Below are 19,538 nucleotides of genomic sequence, written 5' to 3' on the forward strand. Positions count from 1 at the left end.
GAACAGAGTCAAAGGGCCACATCAAGACCGGGTCGCCAGTTTTTGAGCCCTGCATTGCAACAATATATCTTTGTAGAATTACTCTTTGATTGCCTTTTAGTAGCATGTCCTGGAACAGGATTGTATATTCTCTATTTATTTGTTCTGCTCAGGCTGCCAGCTCTCCCCAGGGAAAGTTACGTGTTTCCCTGTTCCAAGAAGTCAGTGCTGCTGTGTGAATTGCAACATAGTTGTTACTATTTTACCTTTTCCACATGTCACTAGTCAGTTGCCCTGGCAATCTCCCAATGCTCATAGTGAGATTGGTTTAGCCCTCTCCCGTGCCCGTCTGGAAATTAAAGTGTGCTCTCCAAGGCTGAGTCCATGGAGACTGCAGCCGTGCGGAGGCGCGCTGAGGCTGAGGGAAAGCGGGTGTTTTCCATGGCCTTATTTCGCGCGCCGTCCGGGGTCGTGTCGGGGGGGCGGGCCAGTGATGTCACGCGAACCGCTCACGTGACCGGCCCTGCGCTCCCGTGAGAGCTCAAACTAGAAATTTGGAAAGACCTACGCCTCCGCACGCCTGCGGACGTGTGCGAGGGCCCTGGTAAAGCTGCTCTCATTGCGGCTGAGGGGCTCACTGACAAGCGTTAGAGCGCCTCAGCCCGGGTCCCACCTAACCGCTGACCCTGGACTGTTATATAGTACACGCTGCTGTGCGTGCGGGCGCGCGCCCGGCATTGAACGTGCATGTGGCGTACACATTTAGTTGCTATAGCGCTGTTAGGGAGCGTGGCTCTGATGTCACATCGTTAGGCCGTGCTGTGTTTGGCTCGCGGCGTGGCAGCAGCGCAATAATACGATTTTCTTGTATTTTCGCTTGTCTGCCGCGCCACCGCTCACGTGTCCCAAGTGTACAAACGTCTGGCTAACACAGCCAATTATAATTGACGTGCGTGCGCGCACTATATTAGAGCCCTTACCATCAGCAGCCAAAATGAGTAGACACATCTTCCACTGCTCCCTTAGAAAGGGATTCCCTTTTACCTTCCCCTGATAAAAAAGCCACTACCTTTCAATAGGATACTTCTCCTCACAAGAGACATTTCCTACCACAAACTACATGCAAGTGCCTTTATATTTCTGTTAACCCCACTCAATAAAGTTGAAGAAAATAGAAGGACTTTGTGTGCTTTTAAAAGGGGATGAGTTTATGCTACATGGATCTTCTCACCTGCTACAAGTGAGCCTGGATCCAGAATATAGCACAAATAGGCGTTGCATGGAAATTACCTTCAAGAGCTTATGAATCATTCCATTACCTCATGCATGGATTAAATAACACCACATTTTAATGTTAAGACAAACTGAGACAGTGCAAAGGAGGTTATCATCCCGCACATCAAGCAAAGTCTTTTTAACTCCATGCAACCACTCCCACAATTGCTCACTGGTTTGGGCCATGGAAAATAGGCACAACATATTTTTTCAAAGTTGGCAGTATTGGTCGCAAAAATAAGCTCCAGGTTGGTCAAGGAAAACAAAATCCCGCCGTTTTCTTTTTCTTTCACAAACTGTTAGCTCCACTGTTTGCATTTGGTTTGCAGTTGCAAATGTTGACAAAAATTGCCCCTGTAGAAGCTAATAGTTTTCTTTTATTCCGGTGCTTTTCTTTTTTTTACCAAGACCTATGAAATGCTACTTATTATATTATAAAATAAAGAATAAAATAATAATAAAAGATTTTAGGATCCACAGACAATTTTAATCAGAGCAGAAAATAAAGACTGTAATTTTTTTTTTATATTTGTATGATTTTTTTTTAAATGGGCCAGTCATCTACAATTAACTTAATTAACATTCCACTGCCTCTAAGCACAAAGTGAACTGTGTGAGACTGCCATCTTTAAAGCAGAACGGAAAAGATGATATAAAATGGGCGCATTTCTACTCACCAGACAACTAGTTGCTAAATAACCTTAAAAATTCCATTCAATAACCAATACCTCCCACACGCTGCCTCCGCCAAACCATTACATTCCACACGCTCCTTTCAATTGGGGGTAGTTTCTCGTTAAAGTAGCAAGCCCATCTTCCCATTTTGATTTGAACTATTGATTGTTTACCAAATTTTCTATTTTTAGCTCCGGAGACACCCCGGTTCCTGAGATACTCACTGGTTTAATTGCTAGTGTTTCACCCCCCTTTAGGAAAATCTAAATGGCTGCCATATCTCACAGGCCCAGCAGAACAATAGGAAGGATGGCATTGCGGCTTTCTATTGGACGACCATTTAAACCTTGTAGTGCCCCAGAACGTAGCTACTACGGTATGAGGTCTAACACCCCAGAGGCCCTATGATGAAGTAGCTATTTAAAAAAATGGCGGCTTATTTTGCTAGGGTAGATTGTGTCCTTGTGAGCAGGACGCGATATACACTGATGAGGAATGGTAGGGGGGGGAGGGGTGTGAAATCCTCCCCTTCCAGCATCAGTGGTGGAAGGGTCACGTGACCGCTTCGGAAAACTGGTCACGTAATCGGAGAGGCTTGGGTACTTTGGGGCTGTGGCCCCTTTCTGCTCTCAAAGGGTTAAATGTCCTGTAAGTAACACAGACAAAACAAAGTAACCCACAGTTATGTAGAAAAGAACGAAAATCAATATTGAAATTTGGTGAGATTGCTGCTTTAAAGGGGCATTGATTCCTTCTGGATTGTGTCTGCCCCCTACCTCTGTTCTATGTGTAAGAAGCAGGGTCTCTGGAGCTGAACCAGGTTAATTTCAGCCCCGGTGACCACCTGCTTCCCGATATACTTACTGGGGAAGATTTAAATCTCCCGCGTCCTATTGTCCTGTGTGACACGTGGGATTTAAATCTCAATTAAATTACCAGTGGCACATTCTTTGGGAAGTATCTCAGAAATAAAAATCAACTCAAACCAGCTGACATGAAAGATTACACTATATAAAAAATCTAACATAACAACAATTTCCTTTTGTGATTGGTGTGTGTGTGTGGGCGCGCGCGCACACAGACTTTAAGTTATGGTGGGGGAAAAGGTGACTAAAAACCCTCCACCGTATAGCATATAAAAATATTACTTGTGAGCACATTCACATGTCTAAGACAGGTCTGTAACCTGCTTTTCGCCTTTATCACCTAGCATTCAGATCCTGGGAAATGACATGCAAATGAGCACACAGTGCCACCTTTTGTCTCCAGACCACATAAGGCCAGGTCCCCGCATGCTACTGCAACGCCCGCTGTGGCGGACGCTGCAGGGACGAGAGCCCTCCCCTCAATGGCGCCGGGCCCGCTGCGAGGGGGGGCCGCAGAGCTGCGGCGAGAGTTGCTCCTGCTCTCAATAAAATTGAGAGCAGGACTCGCGACGGAGCGCTAGGCCACGCCCCCCGGCGGTTCAGCCAATGAGGGCGAACCTGCCGGGTGATGTCATGGCCGCGCCCCCGTCACTCCCCCGCTTCGCCCCCCCCCCCGGTCTCTTCCTGCAGCTCACTGCAGACCGGGGAATCGGCTGCACGCGCCGCCATCCTCGCGGGCGCGCGTGCAGCGGAGGCACTGGGGCCTTAGCCTAACACCTTTTCACCCACCATAACTTAAATAATGGGTGGTGAAGACCTACTCATGTCTCAAATTGCAGAGCCAGTACAACCAACCTCACACTGATGAAAACCCATAAGGTTGAAACAGTCTGTCTGTGAGTGGGTTTATTGGCTTTGCATCTCATCACAGGCTATGTTTAAAAGCTGTGTTAAAAGCAGCATGCGTTGGCTTAAGGGTTTTCCATGTAATGTGGTCTTGAGACAAAAATGTAAGGAATCGGGGAACACGTCCTTTGTGACGTGTTCCCTCCTTATCTGTCATCGCACAGACCTCCACTCTGGCACCAGCGCGTGCGCGCACCCCCGCTTTGCTTACAGAGCGCGCACGCACACGCAGCTCTTCTAGAGTGCCACGGAGCTTAGCTCCGCCCCCCAGACGGAGGGCATAGGGATGGGGTTTATAATGGAAGTCTCGATTTAAACCTTAACTACGGATGCGCTACTGCGCCTCCATAATGCATATTTATTTTTGTGAAATACATGGTAACCATTAATTGACTGCATTGCCATTCCTTAAAGCACCAGCACCTGTTTTTTTATATTTTTGTACGTGAACAAGGCGGTCCTCTGGTGCTGATCCATGATACCCTGACCTGGTTCAACAGATATTTGTAATTTTTTGTGCCGGTGTTTGACATAAAAAAAAAAACTACTAATCTGGCCATCAGGTCACGAATAGAAATTCACCACCATGATGTTGCAGCTTTCTATTTGCTGCCAGAGCAAGTCTGACCTCGGCGGCCATATATGGTGGCCACCAGGCAAGTATCCATGCCTGGTGCATGCGCTGCCTTTATCTCGGCTACAGGGAGCGGGACCTTGGAGGTCAGGGCATCATAGATCATTTCTGTGGAAACCCCAGTTCAGGTACAGTAATATAAAGAAAATACTCCAAACTTCTCCGCCCCATCCCCCCCACCCCCCAAAGAAATCGATCAGCAGACTGCTGCTTTAATTGCTGCACGAGTTTGGAACACATTACTTTTTTGTGTATCGAGTTCAACATTAAAACTGAGCTGTTTTGAATGTTTCAATCATAACTGTATCTGTTATATTCTGTGGAAACGTTATCCTTAGAAATGCCCAACGTTACCCCAGCTTCCTATCGCTAAACGTGCTAAATAGGTGTTTTCAGTAGTTAAATGTTCTCAACCCCAATAGAATTTCTGCTCATCTTTTCTTCATAATTCTACATACGTAGGGTGCGTCTGATTTCTACATTTAATTAGTATTAGCATTCATGGCTACCATTTTTCCCACAATGGTAAAATTCAACATTCGACTTTGGTTTTAGCAATATTTCTAGGCCGACTTTCTTTGAAAAATTGTTAAGTGCAACATTCACCTGGCTGTATTTTAAAAGTGTAGGCATATCTGTTTACTCTAGTATTTTGTTTCAAAATGTGACAGGGTAAATAAACATCACCAGCCATTTGCCTGGCAGACTTATCTGTAGTGCAGCAATGCAGCAGTGAGGAGGTTAACTTTCAGCTGAGTTAATTAGTCTGATCCCAGCTGCATCATCAAGGTGTTTTAAAACCCCCAGGCTGTACACACATGCAGGCTGTCTGATCAAGAGGGAGTACTGAAATGCTGAAGGAAGATTACTGCTCAAAGGTCTGTCTTCTAAGTACCTGTTTGATGAACTGTTTGTTTTGTTTTTGTATGCTGAAGAGAAGCTATTTTGTTTTTGTATGCTGAAGAGAAGCTATTTTGTTTTTGTATGCTGAAGAGAAGCTATTTTGTTTTTGTATGCTGAAGAGAAGCTATTTTGTTTTTGTGTGCTGTATTTTTAAAGACTCAATAAATAAGCTTTATCAAGAGAACCCGCGTGTGGTTGCATGTACCCTGCAACACAAAAGTACCATAAAAAATGGATTATCTTTGTTTTCATTGTAAGATGACAGCTTTTAACTACACCCTTCCACCCCCCCCATGTTGTGTAGATTAAATATTTGAAATGCCTTTATTTTTGTACCTGATAGATGAATATCTTAACTGTAGCATACAGCCAAAGCAGATTGCTTTAGGAAGCACAGTTCCCCTAAGCGAGGGACGCGCAAACTTTTTTTGCTGTGCTCCCCCGCCTGCTCCTCTCCGTTCTAAGCACCACTCCTTCCCTCGCGTGGCGTCATTTAACATCACTTGACCCGCAGCGTAATTTGACGTGTGTGACGTCACGTCACATGACCCTGCAGTGTAATTTGACGCCGCGTTGCCATGAACACGAGTGACGCAGGCAGAGTCCAGGTAAGTTTTATAGTTGCAGGGGCCTCAAACGATCCCCTGGCATTTAATTTAAATGTCTCTGGAAAGAGCGCGGGGCCTCTGCAACCGCCCGCGCCCCCCCCCCCCAGACAAATCCAGCACCCCCCACTTTGTGCACCGCTGCCCGAAGCCACCCCTTCAATATCCTAATGTCTGTTCTTTAATACAAGTGGCACTATATAAATAAGACTAGGAAAATGCAATATTTGATACCACAATGTGGGATGAGCGAGTAAATGTTGCTTTGATTGTGTGTATGTTCGGTCTTTTGTTAAGACACATCACAAGCTGGGTTCTAAACCTAATCAGAAGCTTTTAGCAAGAAATTAAATTATGTAATCAATATTCTCAACATTGTGAATTTGGAAAAATCGTAATCCATCACCGAAACACAATAAGTTAAATCCAATGTCTTATTCGCCATATTCTTATCACTGCCACCTAGATGTCAAGGTAAATCTAAAGGTTGGAATTGTACAGTGTTGCTTGTTACCATGGTTACAATTTATTTTAATTTTAAATATTTAATTTCTCTGAAACAATTCAAACAAATTGTCCGAAAATGTAGTACAAGTGAAAAATAATACATGTAATGTTTTGTATCAAGAATCTGGTTAAAAGAGATGTACAACTTACATTTTTTAAAATCACTTTTTTATCAAAAAAATTATTCCAAGATGGGAGCTGCACCGATTTGGTTAAAACTTCTGGCAGATCTAAGTTAGGATGGCAGAAAGGTACCCTCAACATTTCATCAGAATCGGTCAAGGTATTTGGCAAGGGCAGAGAGAGAACACAAGAACAAAAAAAAAAACACCACCCCCAAAGCGTCCACGAAGTCTAGTTGATGTTTTCAATTTGCTCGCTCATCCAAAAATATAGAAACATGTACAGGCAATGTTGTTTTTTAAACTAATAATGCATTGTGTTCAAAAATACAAAAACTAAAATCTTCAGCTGCTGCAGACTTCAACCCATGTTAGATATCCCTTTAATTTGTAATCCTTTATGTATGATTGGAGAAAACAGATGCTACACATTATTTCTGATGGTAAAGAATGGATCTAGTTTCAAATATAGCTTTTCAGTAGATAATATTACAACTGCTGTTTAAAATATATCGGAAGCCAATGAGTGACTTGGATTTATTGCAAACAGTTATCGTGGGCTATCTATGACTGAATTTGTTCATAAGATGTCTCTGTTAAACAAAGTTTGAGTTGCTGTTGTTTTTTTCCTCCGCAATATTACAAAGATACGCCTTTTCCTCTGTTGCTCAACTGTAAAAACTCTGACATAGACCTTCAATCTCCCCTATCTCGACTACTGTAACCTCCTGCTGTCCGGCCTTCCTGCCTCTCACCTGTCTGCCTTACAATCTACGGGAGTAGGGTAGAGATAGAACCCAATTGCAGCACTCAGGTTCACGCTCTGTATGAGTGAATGATTTAAAACATAACTTTATTAGTGTACCAATGAGATAAAATAATGGGTATTAAAAACAGACGACCTGAAGGTAATCTGACCTTCAATACTCGAACCGTATAGGTTCAGGGTCTATGATACCCTGATATTCAGGTTACACACTAAACAACATTCCTTATAAGGATCTGAAGTGAAAGGCAATTCTTACAGGGTGGCTCTAGGGTAAGTATTGGGGTGCATCTCTGATATATGGGAGAATGAGTTTATTCTGTGTCACTATGCACACTGTGCAAATAGCCCTTTCATTAGCGTCATAAGGTTATTAGAGGTGATATCCTCCCTACCACCGCACACAGGAGGTTACCTTAGGTCAACCTGACTCAATATCCAACTTACCTGAGTAACATTCTACCGAGACTCATTGTATGCTGGAACTGTTCAGATCTCATGCAATCATAGTTTATCCACTACGATTATACATTATTGTTCGGTTCATTTTACTCTGCCACTAGTGATTTGCACCCCAATACTTACCTTAGAGCCACCCTGTAAGAATTGCCTTTCACTTCAGATCCTTATAAGGAATGTTGTTTAGTGTGTACCCTGAATATCATGGTACACACAGCTATCATAGACCCTGAACCTATACGGTTCGAGTATTGAAGGTCAGATTACCTTCAGGTCGTCTGTTTTAAATACCCATTATTTTATCTCATTGGTACACTAATAAAGTTATGTTTTAAATCATTCACTCATCATACAGAGCATGAACCTGAGTGCTGCAATTGGGTTCTATCTCTACCCTACTCCCCTCCATTTATACACCCAAAGCACCGTTCACTCATTATTTGTTTGAGGCAGCAGCAGGGGCTTCCCTATCAGTTTCCTTACAATCTATCCTAAAAGCTGCTGCCAGAATCACTCTACTCTTTCCGAAATCTGTCTCAACGTCTCCTCTGCTGAAATCCCTCTCCTTGCTTCCTATCCAATCCTGTATCACACACTCAATTCTCCTCCTCACTTTTAAAGCTTTATACTCTTCTGCCCCACCTTACATCTCAGCCCTAATTTCTCGCTATACACCATCCTGAATCTTGTGTTCTGCTCAAGGATGTCTTCTCCCTACCCCCTTTTGTATCTAAAGCCCTCTCCCGCCTTAAACCTTTCTCACTGTCATGGGAGACAAGGCAATTTACACGTTTTTATCCGGATCATACATTGAGCCTAACAAGATGATGAAATAAATTGTAAATTTAGTCACAAGAAAAGGCATACACAAAATGATGCACAAACCACAGGCAAAAAACACACTTCCTTGGGACTGTGGTACAAAGCTAGACTCTTCTAGGTGCAGGGAAATCCTAATAAGGATTTCCCCCTGATAACAGTTGCAAAAACAGGACAGAAAATAATCCATGCAGCTTTAGCTGAAGCAGCCTTTTTCTTGCTGGAGACTTGAAATTGAAAATGGATGTTTCAATAAAAGGTACAAAAGATCTGCACCAGACTGTGACATGTAAAACTACATCCCAGTATTTGATTTAAAGGAACTCCAGTGTACATTGTAAAAGTTTACAGTGAACTTGTAATTTCGTGTACATGTTTTTATGGAATTGTTGAGTTTGTGTTCTATTTAATATATACTTCAAGCTGAACAGGCTTCTGTGATAATGAATTATTATTTTAATTCATCTGCATAGCATCTGGAGAAAACTTTGAGAATCTTTAGAACCTTGAGAGTACACTTGGAAAACACAACAACACTCTATATAATGGGTGCAAGGGGTTATATTACCTCTGACTTTAATCAAAAAATACTATAGCCCAATTCAAAGCATGAGAAATTTCTCTGTCGCCAATCAGAGCAGGGCTCACCTGGCTGATAATGTCAGAAAAAGGGGCATCGCTATCTGCAAAGAAGGTTCTGCAGAGTCTGAAAGAACTGTTGGTCTTTTCCTCTGCCCCTCCTTTCTACCAAATGGCCCGACACCTCGACATGCTGGATTCCCTTTGAGGCCAGATGGCTAGGCAGACATCATGTCTCCTATGCAAATGCTTAGGCTGACTGCATGGATTTTTATACATGCAGGATAACACCCTATGAACCATACTTTATTACTGCATACATTTTGGGGTACCTCAATATTCGGTAGGGGCACCACACTCCCAATACAGGCCCTTGGACACCTTGGCACTAACTGGGGTACCCCCCTTATCCTAGGGATTCCCTCAGCTGCAGGGATACTTTTCATCCCTGTGCCTCATTTACTGTGCACAAAACATATATGTACTTAACACACATTGTGAATAAAATATACACTTTAAAAATATCCTAAGTCTGTGGGTTATGGGAAATAGAATAAGAAGCTGCATGTTATTTCTTACTAGCCATATTCCCCACATTCTATACAATAAACTTAGGGCTGGACTTTTAAAAGTCCCCTCACAACCTTATTTACTGGGTATCCCCATTAACCTAGGGACATCTTGACTGTTTCAGGGACACCTCACATCCCTATGCCCCATTTACCTTTCTGTGCTGTGCTGAAGCAGGGACCCCTAGTGGTGAGTCGCACAATTACAGGTAATGCTTTTACAACAGTTGGGTCCAAAAGCTGACACTCCTGACCCCCAAAACATGGATCAGAGGTAACCAAACGGGCTTAACTTTTATTAGTGAGCCTGGCTACCTCTTCACCGTCACACTCACTGACTGCCCCATACCTCTGGAATGCCATTTCTCTCAATATCCAACAAGCACCCTCTCTATCAACCTTTAAGACCCAACTCAAAACACACCTGCTTAAGGAGGCATATAAGTAGCTCTATGAGTGATAGTTTTACCCCGCATACTGTATATAAATCTTGGCCCCTTGCAGACACGCTTACCAGAATGCCCTCCTACTGTCTCTGTACGTCCTTCCTACCAACCAATTAGATTGTAAGCTCTTCGGAGCAGGGTCTCCTCTTCCTAAATGTTACTTTTATGTCTGAAGCACTTCTTCCCTTTATGTGTTATTTATATTATTTGTTATCTATATGATTGTCACGTGTATTACTGCTGTGAAGCGCTATGTTCATTAATGGCGCTATATATGTAAAGACATACATACATTATACGAAAGATAAAAGGCGAGATTTTATGTCACAGAGACCAAACATGAAAAGACATATTCAGAGATCATACTCACAATAGAACGCTACGTAGGGAGCTTTCTATGGATAACATTTGAGCAGAATTTCAAATATGTTATTTAAGGATAACAGCTAAAGAGAAGGATAATATCAGAATGAAAAGGATTCCACCGAGAGAGGAGGAAGGAACAAAAGATAACACACACATCTTTGAAAAGCATATGACATATTGAATGGGAACTACCATATATCTGCTATAGTTCAGTAATAACTTTGGACAATAAAATAATTTTGTGGGCTGAAACCGAATGTGGAATTATTATATCTAGGAACGATATAATGTATTATTGACTTTCAACCCTACATTAACATATCTTCTGAGGAACATTTAAGAAAGTAATTGGATATTTTGTCAAAAGAGGAACATACAGCAATAGCTAGGGCACCACTGAGTATGCAGTGTGTGAACTTACTACTGTACATGCCTTGGTGATGATTCACATAAATATTGGCAAAACAAAAATAGTAGTATGTCGTGTGCTCAAGAAGAACCATTACGATGTCTTAGGCAGACTAATGTATTTCTATCAACAAGGTGGGGATATAGCACAGTGGCGGATTTCCCGTTAGGCCTGAGCCTAAGGCGGAAAATTTTGGGGGCAGCAAAAAATGTTCTCCCCCCTCCTCCTTCTGAACTGTAGCGTCAAATGATGCAGAGGATGTCACCAATGACGTCTCATTGTCATGGCAACGCGTCGTTGCAGCGTCAAATGACATCATGACACTGCGTTACCATGGCAACGCAATGCCACGTTGGTGACGTCCGCTGCATCATTTGACGCTGCGGTTCAGAAGGAGGAGGGGGGGGGGTCAAGTAGGAGGTGGCCGCCACAGCTAAGTGCCTAGGGGCGGCAGATTTTCACATCAGCCGCTGGATATAAGGTACACTAGATTACAACACATACCCGGGCCCTATGAGTAAAGTAATGTGCCTTGTGTTTGTGTTGCAGCCTGATGAATCCCGAAAGCGTGCCTCCAGCTAGAGATATGGCAGATGACAGAAAGAAAACAAGGGAATCAGCAGCAAGCAAACCCACTGGGACCCGAATTTAGAAAAAGATAAAAGTGGCTTTAAGTCATTGACAAAAAGTAGAAGAAATCCTCCATCCATATTGCAGCCCACAAGTTCATCTTTATCTGAGATAGTGTGGGGAAAGCTTTACATAGGATAACCTGCTTTGAAATAAGCAATCTACATGTATTTCCATGTGTTCTACTGGTCCATTCCCAACACTGCTAACTTTATTACTGTCTATTGCGCCTTTTAACCCAATTAAAGGTATACAGTTTTTTTTTATACAGTGGAAGATGGGTTCCCATCCTCTCAATAAGAAATACACATGCAAAAAATATTGCAACTTCAAAAACATTTGCATGCAACTTTTTATTTTTTGTAAAATATGACACAATTTGGTTCTTGCTACAAGTTATATATGATTACTATTGTCAGTGTTATATGGAGAGAGGGAGATTAGCCCAGTAATGTGCAGTATTAACCAGTTTTGCGAACTTGTGTGAAGGTTTTGATCATCTCCTTTATCTAGCACACTTGGATACGGAGCATATGCTACGACAGAGAAACCCTCAGAGGTTCCTGTAGAAAATGTCTTGTCTTTACCAGAGTCCTGGCACTCCCCAGTGACATACAGTAACCCCACACACTCAAGAATACCCTGAAGGAAAACAAATTCACTGATACCAAAAGAGATGAGAGTACCTTGGAGGATCATGGTCTTCAGAAGCGTCTTCCCTCTGTCTCATCAAAATGGAATCGCTCATGGTGCATTTAGCTGCTTTGTTCCCTTCTGAACAGCAGCAAGAGCCATTGCTCGGCCTTGCTAAACTCCTCTCTTCACTGTTCTGCCTATATGATAGGCACTTACAGCAGCAGAGAGACCAAATGCAACCCATGATAACGTGGGAATAAATAATCCTTCACATATTTTCAGGTTTATATACTGCTAGTGTCTTTTTTTTAAAATGTTTATATTAGCGTTAATCGCTTCATTCCATTCTCACTAACGCATAATGTTTTATGTCCAAGATCCACCGAGATGAAATGTGGAGATCTATAAGACAAAGCAGATAGATTTGTTATCGTATTCATTCTAAAAGTACAGTACCAAGTCATAGCCAGCAAAAAAGAATAGAAATTGTATTTTTTTTTTAGGTTCAATCAATCCCAATATTAATGTAAAGTACATAAAAAAATATCTTGTAGCTACTAATAAAATCAGCTAATATTTGACGCTTTGCCTTTCCTGAGCAGCCAGCAATGTATTGCAAAGCAATAGTCCTACTCGCATTGAGGAGATTAACTGCCTTGTGTGGCCTAAACTGCAAAGATACAGCAAACCAAATAGTAGTTTCAAATACAAGTCATATACAGTACATTAGTGACTGGTCATTTTGCAATTTGTAACAATGCAATCTCCCTAATTTGGCTAGTAGTAAGACTGATTTAAAATCCCAATACAACAGATGTCTTATTCATTAAAGTCAAAGTGAAAACAAAGAAAAACCTGGCGCCAAAAGTTCATTGTATAATCCTGTACTCCTCAGGGGATCAGCACACTTGCTTGACAGGCCATATAGGGGAAAAAACACAAACAGACACAGATCATAGTGCAACACTGTAGGGTTAAAACAGGTCTACACTAATACACACACTGCACATATAACATAGAGACTCCTAGTGACTATAAAAACTATTTATTAAATAAAAAGAACTATGCCATAAAATGGTTTGGACAAATGAGAACACCGCTGGTCATCCAGATGTGAAAAATCAGAGCCCTACTTACAAGCAGCAAGGCAAATATGGATGACCTTGCTGCTTGTAAGTAGGGCTCTGATTTTTCACATCTGGATGACCAGCGGTGTTCTCATTTGTCCAAACCATTTTATGGCATAGTTCTTTTTATTTAATAAATAGTTTTTATAGTCACTAGGAGTCTCTATGTTATATGTGCAGTGTGTGTATTAGTGTAGACCTGTTTTAACCCTACAGTGTTGCACTATGATCTGTGTCTGTTTGTGTTTTTTCCCCTATATGGCCTGTCAAGCAAGTGTGCTGATCCCCTGAGGAGTACAGGATTATCCAATGAACTTTTGGCGCCAGGTTTTTCTTTGTTTTCACTTTCACTTTCTCTGTCAGTACTGACAGTATTACTAGGCAGCCTTTATATATATATTTTGCAATTGTCACACTGGTGTTTTAGTCTTTAGCGCTTGTGCACATTTTTTCTTTTTCACATTCATTAAAGTCAACATTTTTTCCTCAAAAAATATATATAGATTTTTTATCCATCGCACAAAATGTGTGGTAATTTGAACTCGTGCTAAATTCATGAAACTCCAAAACTGGTATTTGCACCATGATCAGTAGAAAATTGCCATTCAGATCAATGACAGTTATTGGGCGATCACATAGTGCATAAGATTTTTCTGAATCTACCCATTGGTTTCTGAATCCCTTAATTCTGTTAAAAACTTGAATCTCCGTTCACTTTTTATAAAAGCTCAAACCTTAATATAATGTAATATCAAAATACAGTCCACTCTTCAGACTGCTTATCCCTCACTATTCTGATACGATGATGGGTGCTATTATGGGAGAGTCTGGGATGGCTGGAGTAGCTTTTGACTGGAACTGGATCTGTGTGCAAATGCATTATTGTGAAAAACCTGTTATACTAGACATGCAAAACATGTTTTGAGAATGACACAGGAAAACAAAGTCCTCTTAAGAATATTAAGCACCCATTTAAATTTTTTAGAATACTTCAAATCATGCTATGAGCTAGATCAGTCAAGGCAAAATAAATGTCCTTTTACACATCAATTTCTGTCTGTATTTATGTCAAATGCAAAAAACTTTCTAATTCTTTCTCATATTGTGCTTTTTGATGTCAAGGAAAATGAAATGAGACATACACTATACTGTCTACAGGACTTGATACAGATCCGATTATAATATTAATTCCTCCTTAACAGAATAAAAGCAAAATCCCTATTTTTCTCTAGATTATAGACCTTCCTAAATTTGCAGGTTGCGAAACCATCCGGAAGAAAATAGCAGCCATTTTTACTATCTCCAAAAATTTACCAATATCACTGGAAAGCAACCACAGAGAAACAAAGATAAGCTTAAAGCCGCAGACAAAGCAATATCCTAAGTGTTAAAAAAAAAAAAAAATCTGTTCTGTACTATGAGAAAATACTTGTAGCATTTAAAAAAACAAAAAACTATGTATCCCATTTTTAATGTAATATAATGTAACGTGCATTTTTGTTTCTATAGCAACCATTTACAAAGTCATATCCCTTCCTCTTCTGAAACAGGCTCTGGCACACCTCATTTTGAGCCCAGCCCCCTCTCTAGCAGTGCACCAATTGTATCTAGTAACTGCCTGGTCACATGATCTTCCCCTCAGAACGTTGCATCTTTGGTCCTCTTCTGCTGCACTGACAGCCATTTAGTGAACCCCTGAGCCGAACCTTCGCCGATCGATCGCAGGAGAACAGATGGATCAGCAACTTAGCTAATCACTTATCATTGTGTGGATTCTATTGATGTACATATTAAAGGGGGAAAATTAAATTAACAAAATAAAACGGCAGCTTAGACTGCTGCTTTAAAAATGTTTAATAAAATGAGACTTTTTAAGCTTGCAGCTTTAACTCCCTAAATAAGTTCTATATTAACCCCTTCCACAGAGAAATACATTGCAACCTTCATCCAGCAAAGGCTAACATGCTAATTAATAGTAAACACATTTAGATTTTCAGTCCAAATTACACATACAGTATGCTGCAGTGTATAGCCAACAAGTACTGTATGTAGGCTGTTCTTTCAGAGTGGTTTAATGAGTAGGAGGGCAATGATAACTTTTATCAAAGGCAAATGTTCCAACACAGCTCCAAGAGTAATGTGTCATCCCTTTTTATATTTAGACTGAGTGAGTAGTCCAAGATAAAGCGTGACAGATGCCTTCCTAATTATTCGTAAGAGGATTTTACAATACTTGTCTGCATTTTGTTCCAGTGTGAGTTACAGCCAAACATTTAGAAGTTGGAATAGTTATGCACATCATTTATTAATAGGAAATTTCAATCATGTATATGATTTTAAAAACAAACATTCAAATAAAAATAAAAAAACCTGGGGTAAAACGCCAGAAGACATGTTATATACTCGAAAGGAGTAAAAGATCTTTTAAGGGTAAATGTTGAATGTAATCAGAAAGGTAGATTTAAGGAACACTTTGTGCTATTTGTACATTTTGCTCTATTTGAATAATACGTAAGTTAGTGCATCTTTATTGCATGAAGCAGCATATTGATAGGACTGAAAGCATGCGTCTTTGTTTACTCAGTTTATACCTCCTATGCAATGTGCCTTACAGACATGTTCCCAGTGCTAGGAAAGTGTTACACTCCATTCAAATGAATGTGAATAAAACAGTTTTTCATGTCCTACTGTATGTCAATTCTGCACATTTTCAGAGCAGCTCTGCAGTCCTGGCTTTACACCTCACATCTCTGAGCAATGTATAACTATAGTCCTGTTCTTCATAGGAGGAATGACAAAAATGTCAGAATGCCAAGGGGGAGCATCCCAATCAACTAGCACGAGCCTAATATGATATATAATTAAAGTATTGAAATACTAAATGTGTTCACTGGGATGAATTTCTTTTCAAATAGCAGATATCAGGGATTCACTATGAAAAGCTATTTGTAAAAGGCAGTGCTGTTAGAATGCAGTAGACCCTAAATGTGCAGTGAGATACTTTGCTTTCCAGAAAGCAAATATTCCTAACACTATTAATTCCTCCTATTTAATATAATGATAGGGGGTAACATACAGTTAATGATTAATCAACTTTCATTCACTTTAGTGGATGTCAGTGTATTGTTCACTGTGTCTGTCCACTTCTTACTACAATATACTGGCAGAAAGGGTCAATGTTAGTTTAAAGACAATGTACATATACCTTAGAAAAATGCACTGTTAGGGTCAATGTTAAAATAATCAGAGGGATATAGGATGTGATACTAAGAACGTTACACCTATAGTAACTGTACGCTGTACTTTTATATAAATCAGGAAAAACATTACAGTTCTGTTACATTTCAAAAGACAACATTACTACAGTTAATAATGTCCTATCCATATGTTAAGAAAATTCAGTTTATTATGACAAATGTAATTTACTATATTTAATTGCTACTATGGTAATGCTGTTCCCTGCAGTCATTATGCAGATAAAACAGCTGACCACTAACTAAGACACCTTTGGATTGTATATATATACAGTATATACACACAAACGCACATTATATATATATATATATATATATATATATATATATATCAACTGTAAATATTACTGTATGTTCATTTGCATGTCTTAGACAGGTCTGCAGCCCTGTCTTTCCCCATTGTCACCCATATATATATATATATATATATATATATATATATATATATATACAGTATATTACACACAAACGCACACATTAAAATGTTACCTTCATTATCCAGGCTTACAAGTCTTCACTCTTATCTTAGATTCACTTGCTGCTCTGCTTTGTTTCTACTGAACAGTTTAGGACACATGAGCAGTGTTCATTGCACTCATTCTTATGTTGAACAATGCGTACAGCATTTGCCAAGAAATACAAGATTCCCTTTGACAATTGGTGAATCCCTTTTAGTGGTGGGTAGAAAATCCATTAGCTATTTTTACACAAGTTAGCTTGCAAAAAGGCATACTGTAAACATGGGGCTAATTTATTTCTTGCAGTTCACTGGCTGTGCAGTTCTCGGCTATAAAACAAGGCCAAATAGCAGTTTGTAACCACTGCCCTGCTTCACAGCCGAGAGCTGCACTTTTATTGTAGATTAAAAGTTAGAATGAATCACCTCAGGACATTACCGACCTTTAATGCCCAGGGTGGAGGGGAAGAAGGTACAGGGAGATGCCCTTTAACCCACCTGGGCATTAAATAAGTAATAATCGCAGAAGAACAGGGCGTTACTGGCTAATAAGGGCTTATTGGCTTGAAGAGTTGAAGGCCTGAGGTGAAGCCGAGGGACTTTAACCCAGCCAGGGCATTATTGGCCAGTAATGCCCTGTTCTGAGGTGATTAGTACTATTATAGGCTAAATGTAGGCTTATTTATAATTTTTCATAAAAAAGATAGACACTTTTATAGACATTTTGTTAGTCATATTAACTTTGATATATATGTATGTATGTATATAAAAATATTACTTGGGAGCACATTCACATGCCTTGGACAGGTATGCAACCCTGCTTTTCGCCATTATCACCTAGCATACAGTGCTTCCACAGCAGCAAGGGATTCTGGGAAATGACATGCAAATGAGCACACAGTGCCACCTTTTGTCTCAAGACCACATATATATATATATATATATATATATATATATACAGTGGTCGACAAATCACCCAAAAATCTACTCACCACCTAGCCCCGACCCAAACCCGCCCCCCGCTTTTAAAAAAAGAAATTGAATAAATTCCTAGAACGAACTAATAACAAGATTCGTTTTTGACATAACACTTTATTTATTGTATTAAATTTATATTTTACTACAATTAGTCCTTAGTGTGTGTGTGTGTGTGTGTGTGTGTGTGTGTGTGTGTGTGAATATGTCGAATTTAGGGAAAAGAAAAGTCACATGTGAATGACTAGTTTCCTGAACCCCTTAACCAGTCAGGATGCCCCTGCACAATATCTAAAGCAGCAATCCCGCCTGGGATCTTACCTGATCCGCAGTCCCTCAATGTCCAAGTACCCTCATTCCCGCAATGTTATACATTGGAGGGGAGGTGTTCCCTACCTGTCTTCTGTGTTTGGGGGGATTCCGATGTCTTTCGTGTGAAGCTTGTGAGTCAGATCTGGAAGAAAGCAGTATAGGTTATTTTGGTGTAGGTATAGGGCAGTTAAGATATATAGGGTAAATTAGATATCCAGAGAGAGAGTGTGAGAGACAGAGAGTGTGAGAGAGACAGAGAGAGAGAGTGTGAGAGAGACAGATAGACAGAGGGAGAGAGAGACAGTGAGAGAGAGAGAGACAGAGAGAGAGGGTGACAGAGAGAGAAAAAGGGTGACAGACACAGAGAGAGAGAGGGTGACAGAGAGAGAAAGTGGGTGAGAGAGATAGAGTGGGTGACAGAGAGAGAGAGAGTAGGTGACAGAGAGAGAGAGAGAGAGAGAGTGGGTGACAGAGAGAGAGAGTGACCGAGAGAGAGAGAGTAGGTGGGTTGACTAACTGACACTTGGGTGGGTGACTGACTGACACACTTTTGACTGACACTTGGGTGGGTGAGTTACTGACTGACACTTGGGTCGGTGGGTGACTGACACTTGACTGACTGACACTTGACTGACTGACACTTGGATGGGTGATTGACTGACAATTGGGTGGGTGGGTTACTGACACTTAGGTGGGTGACTGACACTTGGGTGGGTGACTGACTTGAGGCAAGGGGGGCCATGTGAGGGTAATGGGGGGCCACATGAGGTTAAGGGGGGCTGCATGAGGGTAAGGGGGAGGCCATGAGGGTAAGGGTGGGCCGCATGAGGGTATGGGTGGGGCCACGTGGTAGCAATCTTCCCAGGAGTGGATGTCCAAGCAAATTCACCCCAAGGTCAGACCGTGCAATGTTCAGAGAAATTGCAAAAAAAACCCAGTTACATCTCAGACTCTACAGGCCTCAGTTACCATGCTAAATGTTAAAGTTCATGACAGTACAATTAGAAAAAGACTGAACAAGTATGGTTTGTTTGGAAAGGTTGCCAGGAGAAAGCCTCATCTCTCTAAAAAGAACATGACAGCATGGCTTAGGTTTGCAAAGTTGCATCTGAACAAAACACAAGACTTCTGGAACAATGTCCTTTGGACAGATGAGACCAAAGTGGAGATGTTTGGCCATAAAGTACAGTGCCACGTTTGGCGAAAACCAAACGCAGCTTATCAGCACAAACACCTCATACCCACTGTCAAGCACGGTGGTA

General features: G+C 41.0%; 1 protein-coding gene across 1 annotated transcript in view; it reads right to left on the minus strand.

The window, feature by feature from the left end:
* The window catches only part of OTULIN (OTU deubiquitinase with linear linkage specificity), a 56,118-nt gene extending 39,007 nt beyond the window's left edge, over window positions 1–17,111 (minus strand). Inside the window, exons 1-2 of the mRNA XM_075585933.1 lie at window positions 17,022–17,111; window positions 12,202–12,553 (exon numbers count right to left, since the gene is read on the minus strand). Coding sequence (XP_075442048.1) covers window positions 12,202–12,395 — 194 coding nt within the window. The 5' untranslated portion in view covers window positions 12,396–12,553; window positions 17,022–17,111. The remainder of the gene's footprint in view (window positions 1–12,201; window positions 12,554–17,021) is intronic.
* Between the last annotated feature and the right edge of the window lie 2,427 nt (window positions 17,112–19,538).

Source organism: Ascaphus truei, chromosome 2 (assembly GCF_040206685.1).
Source record: "Ascaphus truei isolate aAscTru1 chromosome 2, aAscTru1.hap1, whole genome shotgun sequence".
NCBI classification, from domain to species: domain Eukaryota; kingdom Metazoa; phylum Chordata; class Amphibia; order Anura; family Ascaphidae; genus Ascaphus; species Ascaphus truei.